At 45.8% G+C, this 18,436-nt stretch overlaps 5 protein-coding genes across 5 annotated transcripts; 3 read left to right on the top strand and 2 right to left on the bottom strand.

The window, feature by feature from the left end:
- Positions 1–701: 701 nt before the first annotated feature.
- FOXG_22374 (uncharacterized protein) lies at positions 702–1,844 on the bottom strand (the record flags this gene model as incomplete). The annotated part of the gene is made up of 1 exon (XM_018402782.1): positions 702–1,844. The coding sequence occupies one exon, from the start codon at positions 1,842–1,844 to the stop codon at positions 702–704; it is 1,143 nt and encodes a 380-aa protein (XP_018256838.1).
- Positions 1,845–3,089: 1,245 nt separating this feature from the next.
- On the top strand, positions 3,090–3,952 carry FOXG_16216 (uncharacterized protein; the record flags this gene model as incomplete). Its single annotated transcript, XM_018396288.1, has 3 exons — positions 3,090–3,158; positions 3,271–3,298; positions 3,360–3,952. The coding sequence occupies 3 exons, from the start codon at positions 3,090–3,092 to the stop codon at positions 3,950–3,952; spliced, it is 690 nt and encodes a 229-aa protein (XP_018256837.1).
- Positions 3,953–7,375: 3,423 nt separating this feature from the next.
- Positions 7,376–8,341, top strand: FOXG_22373 (uncharacterized protein; the record flags this gene model as incomplete). The annotated part of the gene is made up of 1 exon (XM_018402781.1): positions 7,376–8,341. One exon carries the CDS (start codon positions 7,376–7,378, stop codon positions 8,339–8,341), a length of 966 nt encoding a protein of 321 aa, XP_018256836.1.
- Positions 8,342–9,207: 866 nt separating this feature from the next.
- On the top strand, positions 9,208–10,214 carry FOXG_16215 (uncharacterized protein; the record flags this gene model as incomplete). Its single annotated transcript, XM_018396287.1, has 2 exons — positions 9,208–9,283; positions 9,514–10,214. The coding sequence occupies 2 exons, from the start codon at positions 9,208–9,210 to the stop codon at positions 10,212–10,214; spliced, it is 777 nt and encodes a 258-aa protein (XP_018256835.1).
- Positions 10,215–15,014: 4,800 nt separating this feature from the next.
- On the bottom strand, positions 15,015–16,031 carry FOXG_16214 (uncharacterized protein; the record flags this gene model as incomplete). The annotated part of the gene is made up of 1 exon (XM_018396286.1): positions 15,015–16,031. The coding sequence occupies one exon, from the start codon at positions 16,029–16,031 to the stop codon at positions 15,015–15,017; it is 1,017 nt and encodes a 338-aa protein (XP_018256834.1).
- Between the last annotated feature and the right edge of the window lie 2,405 nt (positions 16,032–18,436).

The raw sequence follows: 18,436 nt of genomic DNA, 5'->3' as shown, positions 1-18,436 counted from the left end.
CAATTGCAATTTTGCTTCCATTTCACTTTAATTATAGCTTAACTTATTTCCACGGATTACGCTACTATATGTGATAAAAAACAGCTGTCAAGATCATTATCACTATATGCGTCTTCTTCATATATTTTACTTGAACTAATTGATTCCCTTCATGTTTTTTGCATCTTGCGGGCGTCGCCATCAACTTCGTCGGTAAGCAAGCAAGTAAGCAAGCATAGACCCTCAACTGGTCCTTACCAGTGGACACTTCCTTGGCCATAGCAAACAACCCGAGCATGACGACTCGCCTCGAGTGCGTAATTATACATAAGTTACAAATCGCCTACGGCGACCCAGATTACCACAAACAATGCAAACAATAAAGGCCCAAAGCACTCAAATCCTCAATTGAAATGACCGTATCGTCCTCCCAGGTTTTATCGATAGCTATATATACATTACCTTTTCCTCTTTTCTCAGCAGAAACTCGCGATAGCCGATTACAAACCTCAAAATAACATTCGTCAGAGGGTATGAGACTAGTCTAGCCCAAACTATCAGCGGCTTCGCGAGTAGGTGTCTGTTACTCTCCACCCTACGGGCCACTTGATTAGGCAATTAATGGATTGACCTGGGACTATTTGCGCCGCAGGCTTCAACATCTTACTATTCGCCAACGTGGTGAACTAGGATGGTAGAAACTGGTAGAGGCATATTTCCAACTACACCTTCAGTTGTGCCGTCTGCTTTCTTCTTCCTATCTTTATAAAATCCAGTTGAAAATTCGCGTAAGAATTGTTATCCCAAAACTCTTGGCCACCCACTACATAGCGAATGCAAAGAAACATGGGCTTATACCCAAGATCAATATATTCCGTCAAGTCGATTTTGAAGATGAACATATCGTAGTCTTGATTTCTCCCGCACTGATCGGCATTATATATCGCCTCAGTTTCTGATACAGTCTTCCAATAGTCTAAAGTGTAGCGACAGGCAACTGATTTGTGAAAATCTAGATTTGCTACGACAACACTTCCCACGATGGCCGTTTCATGAGCCAAAACCTTTATCTCATCGAGTCTGACAGGCATCGATTGGCGAGCCACAGCATCTTGCGGGAAGTTGGGAGTGTTGATAACCCAGTAGTAGGAAGATGCTCGCCTGCAGGGCCATTCATGGTGCGAGGATGATGAGACTTTGTCTCGACGCCAGTCATCAACAAGTGCCGAAACGGAATTGACTGCTGATGGTCGATCGGTGCCGTAGAAGTGGCAAATTTGTTCCAGATCTGGTGCGAAATGCACCGTTTTAGTACATGCGGGGTTTCTGGATCTCGGTCGTCTGGGCTGACGGAGACCTGATACCAAAGACTTGCCATGAGTGTCTAGATCTGTTTGATCCTTCTTCACTTTATCTTTGAGGAGCAGTCGCTCTGAACTTTGTGGCGACTTATCGTCAGGTTTGTCAGGAGGAATACAAGACTCCAACGGCTCGGAACATCGGCTACGGACCGAGTCTCTCCACCTTTGAACCTCCCCTGCTAGTTTTTGATTGTTGAAAGCGATGGTAGAGAGATTGGAGCCGACATGAGACTGGCAAGAATCCTGTTCCTTGCTACCGTTACTCGCATTCTGCGACGAGGATGATAGCCGTTTGGAGAGCCTTTTGGCGACTATTTCATCATCTTGCAGTGTTTTTGGCGTTGTTTCTTGAGATGCAGCGATATCTTGTTTAGGCATAAGACTTTCACGCCAGGTCCAGTTTTGTGTTAGAATGGTTAATGCATTCTGAGTAATCTGGCGTCTGGGAACTGTCACATATGGCTCTGTCGACGGACCCTGAGCGATGAGTGTTTCGATAAACATAGTGGTGATGAATATGAGAGGGAAATGCTATTTTGAGGGGCGTATAATTCAAATTGTATAAGTAGGATCCTTCGTCTGTGCAAACAGTCACTAGTGCATATCGATTTCTCAGCGCTGTACGCCACTCATAGAAGGCAGCAGCAGCAGCGGTGGTCTGTCGACGAGGGGCAATTTGTCGGTGTCGTGACACCGAACGCGGAGGGGAGGGTTATAGCGCGTGATGTCTCAGAGAGGAACGGGTTGAGGTGATAGGAGAATCATAATAGAAAACTGTTGGTAATTTCTAGGTTAGTGTTTGTTTTTGGTTTACCAGCGGAGGTTATAGGATCTAGACAGTACAACAAGACGACATTGAGAATAGGTTAAATCAATCCTTTAGAGTTCAATTTAGCATGGTCATAGTCAAGTTTGATGGCTGAGAAATCAAAAGATCTTACCAATAAGAGTCAGATGACGGCTACAAGAGCATTGGCAAAGCTTGACGCACATCCGGCCTGTTCCATGTTGCCTGTCATCTCTTCATCAATCACATGATTATTACGTGGGTGGTTTTGAAAAGGAGGTTTTAGTGGCCGAATTCTCACGACACTTTCCAATAACCACGGCATCCTTTGCGATAAGGCGCATACAGTACGAATTGCAGCAATCCAGCTCGCAATATCATGCTAAGATGCATCGCCTGCTCAGCTATTTTAGCCAAAGTTGTCAACACGTTCCATCAAAATTAATAGGCTAGCGGCAAATAATAGTATCTCGCCAAATTCAAGATATATTGATGATGACACTCCACCTGACGCATCAAAATCCAACTAAAGGTATGGACCGGTCTAGACCGCCATCCAGACCAGGCTTCGTTGGCCAAGCCAGGGACCGGTCCGGAGTCGGCCGCCCAACCCGGTTCCTCCGTGGGGTTATCTTTACTCTGATAACTAATCAATAGGTGGATGAAACTCTAGAGACGTGGAGGTGCCCGGCTGTTAAGACATACGATCGATCTGGACTTGCTCACATCAGTCGATAGGACATACGATTCGCCACTATGTTGATATGTAGTCCGTTATTGGCCCTGAAATTCCCGTTGAGAGTAAGCCATAAGATAGAATGGTTATATTCATTTGTATAAGGTAAGTTGCTCCTGGATGATATCGTAAAGTGTTGCAATACAACATTGTAAATCATCTGATATTCCTTTTGAAAGATTCATTAAAATTTCCAACCGACTTAAACCACTGGCCTAACGCCCAAATGGCTGTCATGGAGGTTGATGGCACCCTTGACACCCTTGCCAGAGGGTATGACGAATCGCAGTTTCAAGTAAGTTTCTCACAGACCGCTATTTACGATCGGCCTTAGAGAGTAATATCTAGGCATTACACATTCGCCTAATCTAACTTTAAATGGCCAGTGCACTGATAATTGTCTACAGATGCCTCCTGATTGCTCATTGGAGCAGGGTGAGTTGATTCCACACTAACAGATAGAGCCATTACTTAACTTACAAGGTCATAACAACAGCCACTATCAAGAATCATATATCGAATATGAATGAGTATTTGGCTTCTGAGCATTTTACCAACACATTCGGGTCATCTGGACTTTCTGATTTGCTGGAAGCCGATCTCTCTATGGCCTGCCAACCGAGACTTGAGACGAGCCTTGATTATATTTGTCCTGATACCAACACAGGAACGCCGAGGGGGGCGACATGTGGGCCCTTGAGTCCTCATGAGGAGAGCAACCCATCGAATCAACAGGCCCCCAGCAAGAATATTTCACTTCCTGCTCCCAACGGTGAACTTGAACTTCGACCAGCATCACACAAATCAAAAAACCGCAAGCGTCGTAGCGCAACTCCAAGCAATCAGTTGCGCGCCCGAGAATGCCATAACCTTGTTGAGAAACACTACCGTGCCCGTCTTAAGACACAGTTTGAAAGGCTTCTCGCAGTTCTGCCAGCGGCACAGGGGCGTAGCCTTGCTGGCAGGGACACGGCAGCCAGCCTTGGCCAGGTTCTTAGCAGAGGGCAAGTATTGGATATGGCAAGGAATCGGATCCTCGAGTTAGAAGGAAAGATTGAGTTTATACTGAATATGAAACAGGATGGCTAGCATGTATCATAATGCATACAAGGAGAATGACTTACAGTAAGGGGACGGCATGAAAACCTTGTCATTGTAATGGTACTATTTGAGAAGAAAGTTGTTTTTATTCGGGGCCATCAGATAATCTTGAGGGCAATTGCTATGCGACTTTAACTGTTTATAACGATGCGAAATATCCACCCTTAAAAAAAAAGAAAAATGCTGTTTAAAGCATGGCTATAGAAATGGAAGAGGCTGGGCGTGAGAATGTAAGGAACAAACATAGTTCATTTGATTTAATGGCGTGAGTTATTCTTACTTTACTAAACTGCTTCGATTTTATATTTTATAGCGGATTACTTTCATAGTTTGCTTGCATTGCCTTGGTTTCTCGCAGCGTAGCTCCTGATCTGAGAATTGTTCAACGGCGGTAACATGTCATTATCAATGGTCTTCGCAGCTTACCTACGGTCTACAGCTGTTACAGGAGAAAAACGGAGAGAGGTGGGGTTAGATAAGAGGGTTGTCTAAATGGAAGAGTCAATGTAGATATGTAGCCTTGAGAGTAAAGATTCACCAAGGCTATAATAAAGTTGGCTGTGTGAGTTTGGGCGAGTTAAAGCTAACAAAGTGGTTTGAGAATTTATCTCTGTTCACCGAAACGGTTGTGGTGGCTCTCTAACCCCATTCTACAACGATTGCTGATGCCGTGATAAAACGGGAAGTCGCCGAGAGGTCGACGCAATATCATTGGGCCTCAAAACATGAACGTGTTGCATAAGAGTTAATAGCACAGCCAGATCATGTAGAGTTCTATTCAAAGTATCTATGAGGTTACAACCACCAAAACTGCCTCCTTCATTGGGTCTAGAATAAAGCGAAGAACTTTTGACAACTCTATGGGAGAATACTTTTGGAAAGGCAAACTGGTTACGTTTTAGATGTATTAACTGCACTGTGTTACATCTGGGCTGAGTGAGTTCTTTAGCAACCGAAGTAGCGTGGATTGTCGCAGGGATAATATTGCACTGTTCTAAAGAATTAACAAGGGCTAGAACATACCCTCTATACATATGGTGTAAGGGTCAGGAACGCATCTACTCCATTTGGTAGGGATATAAGCCGAACGGGTGATTGGGCAGAGTGTATGATCTCATAACAATAGGATGCTTCTGTGAGATAGATTGCGATCACATATCTCCTGAGACGTCATAAACCTCCAGCCCGGACGACCTCTCAGGAGATATAAAAAATAGAAATGTTATGCCTTGCACATTCTGGTATGACATAATACCTTCAAACAAGCTCTACCGCTCGATTCTCGCCTATTTATGCCTCAAGCAATAACCATCCCCATTGCGCAACTGTGAGGCTTTCATCGAAAAGGGCTTTTAGGCCTGTATTGAATCACCAACCACGCTAAGGGGTCCGGCTTCTCGATCATAGGAAAATCCAATCAACATTTACTAGCCAAGATGCTAATTTCTCACCTTTTTATTCCCAGTAGATCCGATGATATTGCACTTCCCTGGCTCATGGAGAGTACGATCCCCTCACTGATTATTCCTCTTGCTGATTATTCGCGAGGTGAGATGGCTTAGGATTAAGCGCCTGGTCGTTCCATGTTTATTTGTTTATTCTTCTCGTATCTATTCTTGCCTCTCTACAGTAGTTGACGCTGTATGTCAACCAATGGAGGCCAGTTTAGCAAACCACTTCGTAAAAAGAAACCCCAGGACGACTCACAACATGGACGTCTGAATTGAACATTACACTTGAATGGTTCTTCGTCAACCACAGCGTCGAGTTGCACTGCAATTATCACATCTGAGAGATCTTCAAAGAAGAAGGATATAGCATCAGCCACGTCCGGCTCTACGTCTATTTGATCATCGCTGTAGCCCGGAAAAGCATGCTTCATCCAAGTCTGTCTATTTCGACCCTGAATAGGATCAAGTCTGTTACTTCTCAAGGGTTGACAAGCCACTCATGGTTGGAAAAACTGCATCGTATATCGATCAGTACAAAGCCAGGATTCAAGCGGCCAAGTCGCCTCGGTGGGGGAGATATTTGCACCCAGACTCCCCCAAAACGGCAAGACCCGAAGGTCGATGCTGGTCAGAGTCGAAAGATTATTTTTCAAGTCGTCGCATGGCTATATTTGGTTTTGTTATAATTGCCAACATGGCCTTCCAACAGTCCATTATCTGCCATTTTACGCGGGATTATTGGAAGACAGTCTCAGAATCTTCAGCTCCGCATTATCGTGAGGGAAAGCATAAAGGAGGGCAAGGTTACAACAAGTTCGTTTTCGGCATCGGGCTCTCTGAATTGGATGGGCTTGGCTCAAACTCTTTGTTCTTTTCTGTGCGATGTTATATATGGCCAGGAATATTGGGATAATATCTCTGATATCAACTTCACGGTGGATTTAGAAGATATATTGACTCACGATCAATCCTATTCTATTCTTGGGATAAATGGAACACTAGTCTGACTCTCCGAATGGATCCAGTCAGCCAGGTCTGTGGCTTGCAGGTGTTGGTGCGGCCGATAAACTAAAAGCTTACGCACAACTTGACTTATTACCTGGCCAGAGACCCTCAAAGTCGGCTCCAGTGTTGGAGTCGAGTCCACGCGAACATGCTACGTCAGATCATAATCATATCTCCTTGGCGCCTCACCGAGACCTCCGGCGCAAAATGGGGCTCGTATGATTTCGCGTACTAGGAGCAATAGAAAGTCTAGTCCCAATGTAACGACCCAATATCACATGGCACTTGGTGAGTCTGTTGATTCATCGATGCATGCGCATCAACCCAACAGAAGGTGTTGCGAGCACATCAGATCACCACCATTTGATCTTGAAACACCTCAACTCATGATTCTCACAGACCAATCGTTCTTTCAAAGCCAAAGGTATCATGTATGCGAAGTTGAGCCTTACAGTCCTCTGGTGCCGAACAGTAATAACGATGCAGTGCGTGACGTACTCCACCATTTTTAGCTCCAAAAGCTGAAGGGTCCATGCATCGTAACGAAAACAGACACCTCAAGGCCTAAGTAAATAACACCATTCGAGTGTTTCAAACTTTAAATGGCTTCAAAGAGACATTTGTGAAAGCGAATGACTAGGCTGACTCGGCCCCTTGCCTTCAGTCGAGCATCACTGATATTACCTGATGTTACTTTGGCTAGAGGGCTTTTTGGCGATTTTTAACAGCCCCCCACATACTCTGGATGAGACCAACTGAGAGGAGACGTATTATATGCCAAAGGCAAGTCTTCTTTGTCATAAGTTATTGTTTTCGACCCACGACTGGTTTAATTCGAATCCCTGTGCACACTTCATCACGTCTAACCACTCAATTTGTAACCACCGAGTGTCACACATTAATTCACGGAATAAATTGACAACAGGTCGAGGAAAAATTCCATCACGTACGAATTATGGCTTTTGCGGAAACCCTAGCAGAAAACAACTACTTCCCAACTGATTATTTAATTGAAAGTAATACACCTATTGATACTCAATATTTCTTTGATCTTGCCTGGCAGGACTTGCCCGAATACCTCATTTCATGGCATTGGATGAGTTCCTCTAATCAATCCTTCCCAACAAACTCGTCGAGTTCTCAAACTCCGTCTCTTCCAACCCCAACTTCAGAGCATTACTTCCATGATGAAATGGCTGGTGGCTGGATGGATGATCCGAGCTTCGGCACTACTCAACTATCGCCCATATCTTCCAAAAACCAGCAGTCAGCTGGATTCAGCTTTCCCACATCACAGACCACCACAACCAAGGAGGACACACAAAGCTCTATTAGGAATCGTGATAATGATCAAGAAAGCCTAGAGCCCTTCACTACATCAGATTTTACCAGATACCAATCGACACCAGAGCCACCAAAGAGAAGAAAGGCTGGGAAGCAGTCTGTAAGCAGGAGGTTGCTATGCGAGAAAAGAAATTGTCGGGAGAGAAGAACAGAGCTGGATGATGCCAAGAGCGAACAACATATGAAAGTTCGGGAACGAAACCGGAGGGCGGCTGCCAAATGTCGTGATCGCAAACAGGATCAAGCAAACGAGTTGACCTCTCGGATGGAAGAATTGCAAGATCGACATCGACTACTTTCTTCTTGCTATAGCGACCTTCAGCAGGAGGTTTCCCAACTCAAATTCGAAATTCTGAGGCATGGCGAATGCGAATGTACTCTGATTCAACAGTACATTGCGAAACAGGCGTATAAAGCAGTGGATAAGTTGACAAAGCAAGCGTTCTCTTCCGAGAATTGGGGTACAGACACCACATTCACAACCACAGCCCCGCGGCCGCATGACAGTGACAGCAGCACCAGTGATCGACGGGGGTTTCTTCTGGGTTCTTTTGGGCTCCAAAACATGGCGGCGTGACAGTGGCACCAGATAGGTCATGGCCTTGGGAATATTATCACTCAGATGAGATATGGATTTTTCCCCATATTTCCACGGCGTGGATCCAATCTTCGACGGTCATGTAGTTACGGAAGTTGAAAACCTTAAATGTAATATGAGGGGCAAATAAGGGTGACAATCACATATCGTATTTAGTTTATGCATCACATGAACCAACTCTAACACAGTGTGCCAAGTATAATATTACTCTTATTGCCAGTGTTAGGAAAAAGGAATCTGAGGTTTATGTACTGTATCATCAGAGCTGCGTCCTATGATTAAATCATTATTCACGCCAGCTCAACCATAGTGGGTTGTATTGGTCGAGAGCGACACTACTGCAACAGATCGACGCTAACTGATACGTGGCATTCATATATGGGCTGAGTGAGTGGTTCAAGACATCATGTCCCGTCTTTTAACCAGAGTTGACTGGAAATACCATTCCACTACTTCGAAACAAAAGGCCAATTGCGTCCCAGATAGTACTTAAAGGTCGACTTATGTATCACTAAACCACATGTCAATCCAACCCAAGGGGTTGAAGTGGGGCTTTTAAGGCCCCACAATTATCATCAGACATAAGGAGTCAAGTGAGGGGCAGGATAAGCAAAGAAAGGGCTTTCGCCGGCCAAAGGGAGGAGTCAAGATCAGATTTAGACCTAAGCTGAGGTATAGTCTAGGTGAGGATAACACAGTACGCGTACAACGAGAATGTTGGATTTCGGCATAAGAAAGAATCACCAGTACCAGGTGTCTGTCCTATAGTGTTATTGTACCACTCCAGCTCTTGGTTATTATACCGCCCGCGGCAATTGAGAACCCTACAGACAGCCAATTACAACATGGTAGTAAGTACCGATACCATCACTGACCCACACGAGCTTCCTTGGGACAGAAGGGAGAGCCGACCTGAGGTAGGTAAACGAAACCAACGACCCTTAGGCACCCACAGGTAACATTTAATTTAATTCCACCATTACTTGTTTGTCAATATGGCCAAATACCTTTTTTGATCTCTTGACATCCAACATTCCTTGTGGCATTCAGTACTGACACCTCATAGCAACCAATTGACTACTTCCTGGATAAATTCAGTCAGGGTGAGAAGTTCGCCTGGTCCCAACATGCAAGACACTCACATATCTAAGACAATATCTTCGCCGATCTTTCATGCGGGATAGCCCTATATGATCTCCCAATAGTTTCCCCAGTTCCAAACATAGCCTCATTTCAACCATCGCCCACCATTTCTCCGGCTGATCACTTCGCATCAGAGCCCAGTTTCCCCTTTAATATCCCCGCTGGGGATAACGACGAGTTCGTCGCTCTGTACAGCCATCCGATAGGGTCACAGAGTTCTGAGTTGGGTACTGCCGCGACCTGGCCAGAACTGGATCAGAAGAGAATCTTGGCTCGACCATCCGAAGCCAGCAGCCCCGAAAGCAATGACTTTAATGATTACCCTGTCGGCAATCATATTAGCAGCCAACGGGCCACAAAGGCTCCTATAGAGGCCAAGCTGCGCTCAGCGTCTCGCAGGCCAAAGAGATTCCGGAGAAAGCCACCATTACCCCCAAACATCCAGCAGGCTCGCGAGTGCCACAACAACGTTGATAAACAGTACCGTACACGATTGAAGCTTCGCTTCGAAAGCTTGCTTATGGCAATCCATGGCTCAAGACCCAAGAATGACAACGTGGGTGGGGATGACTCAATGGATGCCGATCATTGTTACAGCAGAGGCGAGGTTCTGGATGCCGCAAGACAGCGCATTCTGACTATGGAGGAAGAGAATAAACGACTGTCAACTCGGATTCAGGTGCTCAGTAAGAGCCCCAGGATTAATTAAAGGGCAGCTCTAGATTGAATGAAAGCATAGTCAAAGAAAGGGGGCTTGCTGTGTTGTATATAACACTTGAGCCTTAATCGCATTCGATATCCCATGGGTGAGGAGAATAAGAAGGGCATCGCCAAAACCTGTTTAGAATGCAACTTGACATCACCTTGAAATTCCGCTCGTCACTTGAAAATACCTATTATCCCTTGAGCTGTGGAAAACCTCCCGGCCGTACCGAGCCCCACATCTACCCCAACTTCTGAGAGGTACATGAGGGGAGCCTTATGATGCGTCATTGATTGATTCCACCTACATACTCATAGAAATTCTTTCGGATTGATTGATGACTTCCTAATCAGTACCTATAGAGATCTCGGCGGAGACGCAAATAAGATTGTCTTGCTTGCAAAGGGCTTCAATTAGGGCAGCCAAGATCAAGAAGTGCAAGGAGGCCTTTGGCCCCGGTCAGCTATAATAAAAGAAGGCGTCAATCGATTTGGGGATGTGAGCAGTGTGGTGTAGCGATTTGTAACTCGAGAGATTGCTGGTACTTCTATCATCGGCTAAATTAGGGAGGGGATTTGGTATCTTTAATCCGATGCATGATTGACTGTCCCCCCCCCACGGCTGGGACCTGCTGGGAGGTTTTCCACAGCTCAAGGGATAGTCTCCATCAGTAAACAACTAACAAAGGACTGAGAGGATCACATGTTAGTGGCTTACTGTATGACATAGCGCCAGGTGAGGAGAATAGCATCAGAGTCAACAAATTCTTCCGTCGTGGGAAGGGGGCCCACACACCCATAACGTGCGGGCCTGGCAATGAGAAGGATTTCTGAAGAAGCAAGTCAACCATTGCATCCAGAAGGAAGCTGGTGAAAATTTGCGAATTGATGTTTTATACATTTAACTTGAATATTTACAAGTAGAAGAGTTCACGGACACCTCGGACTAATGTTGTCGTTCGATCAATTTGCCTCCACTCTGTGCTATCAGGCTGTCTGTACTGTACACTGGCCAATTCTAAGCGAATAGGGGTCCAAGGTCTAGAGCCTTGGAGAAATAAGACTAGACACTAAAATGGCTAGCCTTGAACGCGAGGTTGGATTTTAGGTTTCGTGGACTTTTGCCCGACATGATATGTCTGCAACTGCATCAATTCGTGTTTCTAAAATAACCTCATGCACCACCAGATAAACGACGATTCGCTGGCTCCTCCGTACTCCGAGATGAAATATATGATATGAACGATAAATTGATAGTAATACAGATCCACGCGTAGCATAAGATCAAACTGTCATCTTCCTAATGACTCTACATATGGGCTTGGCTAGGCCTTTCCGGCAAAGGCTTAGATAACACGAAATCATATGCGCATATGGGGCATGTATCGTGTTCCGCAAGGTACCAGGTAGCAATACATTCCGAGTGGAAAGTATGCTCCCATGCCAGATGGCGTACTATCAGGCTGGCGATCGATTCAACCATCAACTCAATCCTGTCAATTTTATGGAAGTTGAAGTCACGTGAATCAATTCAATCAATCCCATTTAACGCTCGCATTGATTGATTCAATTCCACCGGGATGCTTTCAACGTTGACCATCGGTTGAAACTGGCGATAATGGCAGTGGTTCAGGGTAGCGCCCAATCCGTGTAGTCCCATGAGACACGTCCACAGGACCCCTACTAATACTTTTGCCCCGTATTTTTGATGCTCGTGCCAACTGCACCTAGCATAGGGGGTTTATGAACGCGTCTCAGCTGTCGTCGCGCCCTATGACTTTTGCAGGAAGACCATTGCCTGTATTCCATTCCTTTCCTAATCTTCAAATGGACGCCAACGTACCTGTCAAGTGCCAGAGTCCTGACTGCAGCGCACCTAGTACTTCACCTAATAACTTGGATGTTTCGCCAGTCGATTGGAAAGCCTTCTCATGGCATAAGTTTCCGGGTTTCTCGATTTCGGAACGCGCTGGCAGGCAGACCTCGTGGGTTTGGCAGCACGGCTTTTACATTCAAGCCCGTGACTCTCCCACAAAGAGGAAATGGGTTTGCAAGCATTGTCTCCGGAGGGTCAGGTCCACGGTGACAGACTTCACTGCGGTTGGCACACAGAATATCGAGAAACATCTGATCAGGGAGCACAGACTTGTCGACGAGTCCGAGAGGAGGAAGCCACCTGCTCTTTGGAAGGGAAAGCAGGAAAAGACACGCCCAAGAAACATTATGGGAGGAAGAGTACAAGCTTTTGAATTCGGATGAAGAACCCCCATTCAAGCGTTTGAAGGCAATGAGTGCACTCGAAAGGCACTGAGCTCGCTCACAGGGCTTCGTCTCTGGCAGGCAGGTGTTGGGAAAGTCCATGGAGTAAGGGCCAAGACGAATATGATCACTGGCTGTCGAGTGCCGACTCTAAGAACGACACTCTTGTGACAGATCCCATCCAATATTGGTGGAAGAGGCGGAGAGACTACCTTCGACTGTCGCGAATGGCCCTTGACCTACTATCAATACCGTCTATGTCGGCAGAGTGCGAGCGTTTGTTTAGTGTTGCTGAGCAAATGGTGCCACCGCTGCGGACTCGATTGGAAGCTAGCACGATAGGAATGGCACAGACACTGAGGTCATGGGTGCGGAATGGCCTAGTCGACGCGGCTGATAGCTTGATTGATGTGTCAGAAGAGGTTGGAAATAGCGTTATATGGGAGGCAGAGGAGGATGACCTAGACACTGGGAAGTGAGCATTGCGGGACTCGACGCGCGTGTGATGTTCAACATCTTCAATTCAACGCCATCAATTCAATCTAGAGTGCAGTGGTTCAACTCCACTGGCCAAATGCTGAGTAAGCTGTCAACGCAACGCCACGCGAGGACGAAATTGATGGAATTGAATTGATCGCCAGCCTGCGTACTATATCAGTGTCTTGAACATCGCCTAGGCAAATAACGCTAAACAAAGAGGCAATTGGTTAGTCAAGTGCTTTTTACGATTACCAAAGCGTCAAGAAGACATACCATGTCATATTGGGGACAGGGATCGCCCAAGAGGCATGGGCTTGATGCTCAAGCTCAGATCTAATCTCTTTGCTCGTTTTAGGGGGAGCAATCGTATCTAGATGAGGCAGATCTCTGGCTTCAGTGCTGGAAGATGCTGATGACGAAGAACTCGGGGAACTGTTAGAGGCATCGGTGACTGCAACTCTCCCGTACCTTGCCCATTCGTAGAATCTACACTGCATTGGCCAACTAAACTAGGAGCTGAGCTCTTTCTAACAAGTAAGACATACCTGGGAATTCCCACTATAAAAAAAATCACCAGAGCTAGAAGTGGCATTATCACGGCCGCGAGCCATCCTAGTAACGCGTGGTTTTGGTCCTGGTTATCAGGGTCCTGAGTGGTGAAGGGAGCGTCTCTGATTAGTACAGGCATGGCTTGCATGTGAATGCAGGATATATCAGAGCCTCAGCACCTTCCAATTCAAATAACAAATGCATTTGACTGGCCTTATGTGCCTGATATTGTTCAATTTTGGAACATGTACTGTATGGACTCGGGTCTGGAGCGTGGTATCGTGCTTCCGGCTAGATCCGACCTATGATCTGATGGACACCTCACAAACCTCTGCCTCATCATCGCGCCACATTAATTGTCGAGACGAAACAGAACTCACTACAGTAGCGGCATTTTACGAACAGACATTAGCATATTTGCCGTGGTTGGACGCGTGATCTTTGAAGATACGTGGACTGCTACGTGTCAGACATTACGTGTATTCGGTTCATTGATGCAGATACGTGTATTCAAGTCGTGTTTATTTTTTTAGCCCCTTGAAAGGTCCGCCAAATTCGGCCCGTAATCTTCAGGTATCCCTGCATGCACGTGACACCCACCATCTGTTCAACAGTTACGCGCTTATCGTAGCTATCATAATAGAGTATTATGCCAGAGACCCAATTTATTTTTCTCGTGAAATTGAGGTTTCCATCTCGAAGCAAGAATCCTACCGCTAGACCATCAAACCGGAAACTAAACGCTAGTCATTTGTTCAGAGACTCAACTCCGTCTTCAGGTTTGTTCATAACCACGGATGGCTTTTCAGTCTGCACAGTGAATCAACATTGATAATTAACCTAGCTACAGAAAAGGATCACGTCCAGACTGTATCGTTGTATCTCCTTGATAGTCATAAGGCACAAATACATCGCCGACCCACTCTAGATTAGTCATAATATCAGTACTTCAGGTAACTTTAAAACTTTCTCCACCAAAAACTCTATGACGTTCATTCTGACGAAGAAACAAGCGCGTTGCCTAGGATTTCAGGGCATTCAAATTGGCCCTTGATCCTGTAGCTCTCAAAAGGGTCGGAAGAAACGGGCTCTGTTGAATACGGCATCTGAGGATAGCCTCAACCGCAGGGCCGCACGCAGGAAGGTCGGCAGTAATACGCAGTTGGGTTGTGACTGTTGTGATGTAGCTATTTGTAACGGCCTGAATGTTGGTACTTTCATCATAGGCAAGAAATGCCTGTGGAGGAAGTACCATAATTTTACTAAATTATAATTGGATGACATCCCTGTCGATCCCTTGCATGCAATGTATTTGTGCCTTATGACTGTCAAGGAGATAAAGCCAATAAACCTTACTATTCATTGGATAGCGACGGGGACATCGTTAATTCAAGACGGATGCATTGATATCAAGTCTACCAATCTACATACATATTACATCATGATCACAATCATTCCTCTGTACTTTTGACTTCCAACTTGAATGCAATTCCACAGGGTCGATTGCCACGGACAAACGTTACATAAAAGATTGTAGCAGTTCGTGCATTATTTCGTCTCCGATACGATCCTCTGTAAGCATCTCAGCAGTACCCTGGGTTGAAATGTTCCCAAAGAAGTCTGCAATGTCCTCTACTGTATCACTATAGCTGCCATTATTATTCTGCCATAGACTTGTGGTGCCTGTGCCATGTTCCGCGGTCAGAGAGCTGTAGCAAGTCGAGTCGTTCATGGTTCTTTGTGCCTCTTTTGCAATATATTGTTGAATAGCAACACATTCGCAGCCGCTATGACGTAAGACTTCGGTTTTCAGCCGATAGAGCTCTTCTCTCACATTGTCAAAGCGGTAGGAAAGTTGTCTATGTTGGTCAGCCAGTTGTTCCTCTTGTGAGGCCAAAGCGAGTGCTTCATCTCGCTTGCGATGATTGGACTTTATGGCAGCAAGTCGATTCCGTTCCAGGCGACTGAGGTGCGGTTGCTTCTTGAATTTGTCCGAATTTTCCATCTTTCCCCGGGACTTCTTGCCACTGTCCTGCTGCAGGGCTTTGGGCTTCCGTTCATGATTCTTTCCTTTTGGCGGCTCCTGTGTCTGCCGATCCTTGTCTGGCTTTGACAAAACGCCAAGATATTGGAGGCTTTGATCGGTGTGGCAGTTGCCCGTAGAATTATCCATCTTATCCTGAATTGGAGGAGCCGGTGGTATTGGAAAACGAATCTCGGTGGCCTGCTGAATTCCAGGGTATGTAGGTGCCGGCGGCATGGAACCGAAGTTCATCTTGTCAGACAAAGTATCGATGGCTTTATGGTGAAGATAGCTATCCGGATGCTGCTTTGAGAATGATAATTCCTGAGAGGTGGATGAGTTCGTTGAGAAGGAGCCAGTAGAGGGAGAAATCCCGTTTTCTGGAAATTGATATGCCGCCATGTCGTGCCACCGTGTGCAGACTTGATATTGTTCTTCCTGAAATCCATGATAATTGATAAAGGCAGTCGGCTCAAACGCCTTATCTTCCATGGAGGGTCCTGAAAAGGCCATGTTCTATATACCGTTTTCTCTTTCAACCAAAAACATCGAACTCTGCGCTCACCGGTGAACGTAGTGAGTCCGTTTATGAGAGAAAGTTTGCAAACGAGATCCTCTTTAGCTCATATGACTTGGTGACTGGGGCAACTTTAAATGCAACTCGGTTTTGTTGAGCGTCGACAAGCAGACCATCTCAAGCGATGATGAATCGCTCAACTGAAGCCTCACACATCCTCCAACACGAGATAGGTATAATTGAGGTGCGACCTGCAAGCTCACGTACACTAATCATAGAGAAGGTTGGGGCAGGCGCGACGTCAACCACGTCATATGAATGTGATGGGCAACGGAACTTCCCCAGTTACGTTTGTTAGACGAATTAAAAGGTTTAAGAAACAACCTTTTTTTTTTTCATGGTTTGGGGGGCGGGCATTGTGAGGATGACTAAGAATTTGAAAAAGCTTGGTTTCTGACCTCTAATGCACGCCAAAAGCCGGGGCTTTCCCTTTCCTCACACCAAGACTCCCCTAGCCTCTGAACCTTAACGTGGCGTGATAGATCACCTTTTCCGAGCGCTCTGGCCAGAATCTTATGCCTCTGATTAAATGCGAGTTTGAGCACCATGAAAATCTGGGTCATACAGGGCTATGGTAAGCACCTGCTAGTGACCGCCAGCTCAAGAGTTTTGAGAACAGGTTAATCCTTGATCTATTGCCAGCAGCATAAGACCTACTGATCCTGCTTCGCTTTAACCTAAGCACTGCAGCTATCGATACGATTTACCAAGATCTAAGATCGCACAGGTACCAGATCTCATTGCAGCGGCCCTCCTAGTTTTGGACTCAGACTTTTGATTAAGCATCGGGATCATCGTTGATGTCGTGCTATTCGCTGTAGCCTCCCGCCTCAAAATTCTTATGCTCACAGTTGCAGCAATGTGACTTTACAGCTGATTATGACTTATCTCCTCTTTAGGCCGTGGGCGGCGTAAACGTTAGCGCGAGAGATTCTTCCGATATAACTTTAAAGGATGATCTGACAACCCAGCCCCCCCAATGACATCTTGAAGGAGGCAGGATGTGATTCTGGTCATCCACCGTAGAGTCAAACTGCGGTCAGTCTACGTCGAGCAGGTGAGGGGATAGGGCAGAGTGTTGTGGATCGGCATTTAGTTTTGCGGTTCTGTCAGCCACCTTGTCACGCTGCCTACTGCGGTACAGTTTGTTAAACAAATCGACACATGATGAGAGAGACAAGGAGGGAGGAAGGATTTAAGTGAGGAAATAAGTTTTACGCTACCTTACATACACGAAGAAATTTCGTTATAACCAGGGGCCGCCAGCTGCCAAATATTTAGCACAAGCGAACATCTTTTGGGTGAGTTTAATTCTAAACAACCACGCGGCAGTCTTAAGTTATTTCTCCTTGCTTGTACATGAAGCTTTCTGGAAATCAGAGTGTTGGCGGCTTACCTGTCGACCGTTCTCGTCAATCCGAAAGACAAGAGTGTGTTGTGTGCGATGAGCAAAATTGACTTGGGCATATGCATCAATGTAGTGGAGTCTAGAACTCATGGATCATTCAGACACACAGACTGCACATAGAACGAATTGATATTGAGTTACCAGGAATTGGGGAACGCCCGCCAATTAAGCAATAACCTGATTGCAGGCAGCTCACATGGCCTGATCTGTTCCAAAGTCCCCAGCTTATGCCGTCGTATGACGAAACTTTTAGGTAGCATGAAAGATGGCAGCTTCTTTTTAACACTGGAGATGATATGATCATATCTAGACTTACTGGAACGGAGCTAAAAGCTAATATTGTATTACTTCCACCAAAAAATAAAGTTAAAAATTATGGGTCGTACTTTGCATGGCGTGATGGATCCTGTAAACGGATTGGGAGGGTTCCTGCGATTACATATTCTAACGTATTTCCCCACCACCTGTTGTTTATATTGCGCAGTAGTGCTGGGTGAAAATGTATTTTTATGAAACTTGGTTGTTCATTATTGAGCTGAGAGTTATTCTCGGGTTTATATCTCTAGATGATTGTATCTAGGACTTTGAACTTTAAATCTAGGACTTTCAGACTAACAGTCTGAATCCTGAAGGGAAGGGGATTCCCGGATTTTCCAACACGCCCCCATCCACCTTGTCTTCAGGGCACAGAGTCATCGTGGACTTCAGTACTCCAAATAATACGACCTGCTTCCTCGATCGGACATGCACTGACTCGAATTGCTTCTAGAAAGTGACCGTGGCTGACGGCGTTCAATGGTTTAGTGAGTCCGTCTGCTACCTGCTCATGTGTGCTGACGTATTGCACATCAATATTCCCGGCTTCAACTTCTTCTCGGATATGGTGCTCGGTTAACGGAATGTGCTTTGTCCGTTGGTGAAGCTCAGGGTTTC

This window comes from Fusarium oxysporum, chromosome 6 (genome assembly GCF_000149955.1).
Source record: "Fusarium oxysporum f. sp. lycopersici 4287 chromosome 6, whole genome shotgun sequence".
In the NCBI taxonomy this organism is placed as follows: Eukaryota; Fungi; Ascomycota; class Sordariomycetes; order Hypocreales; family Nectriaceae; genus Fusarium; species Fusarium oxysporum.
This window is presented reverse-complemented; position numbering and strand designations above follow the sequence as displayed.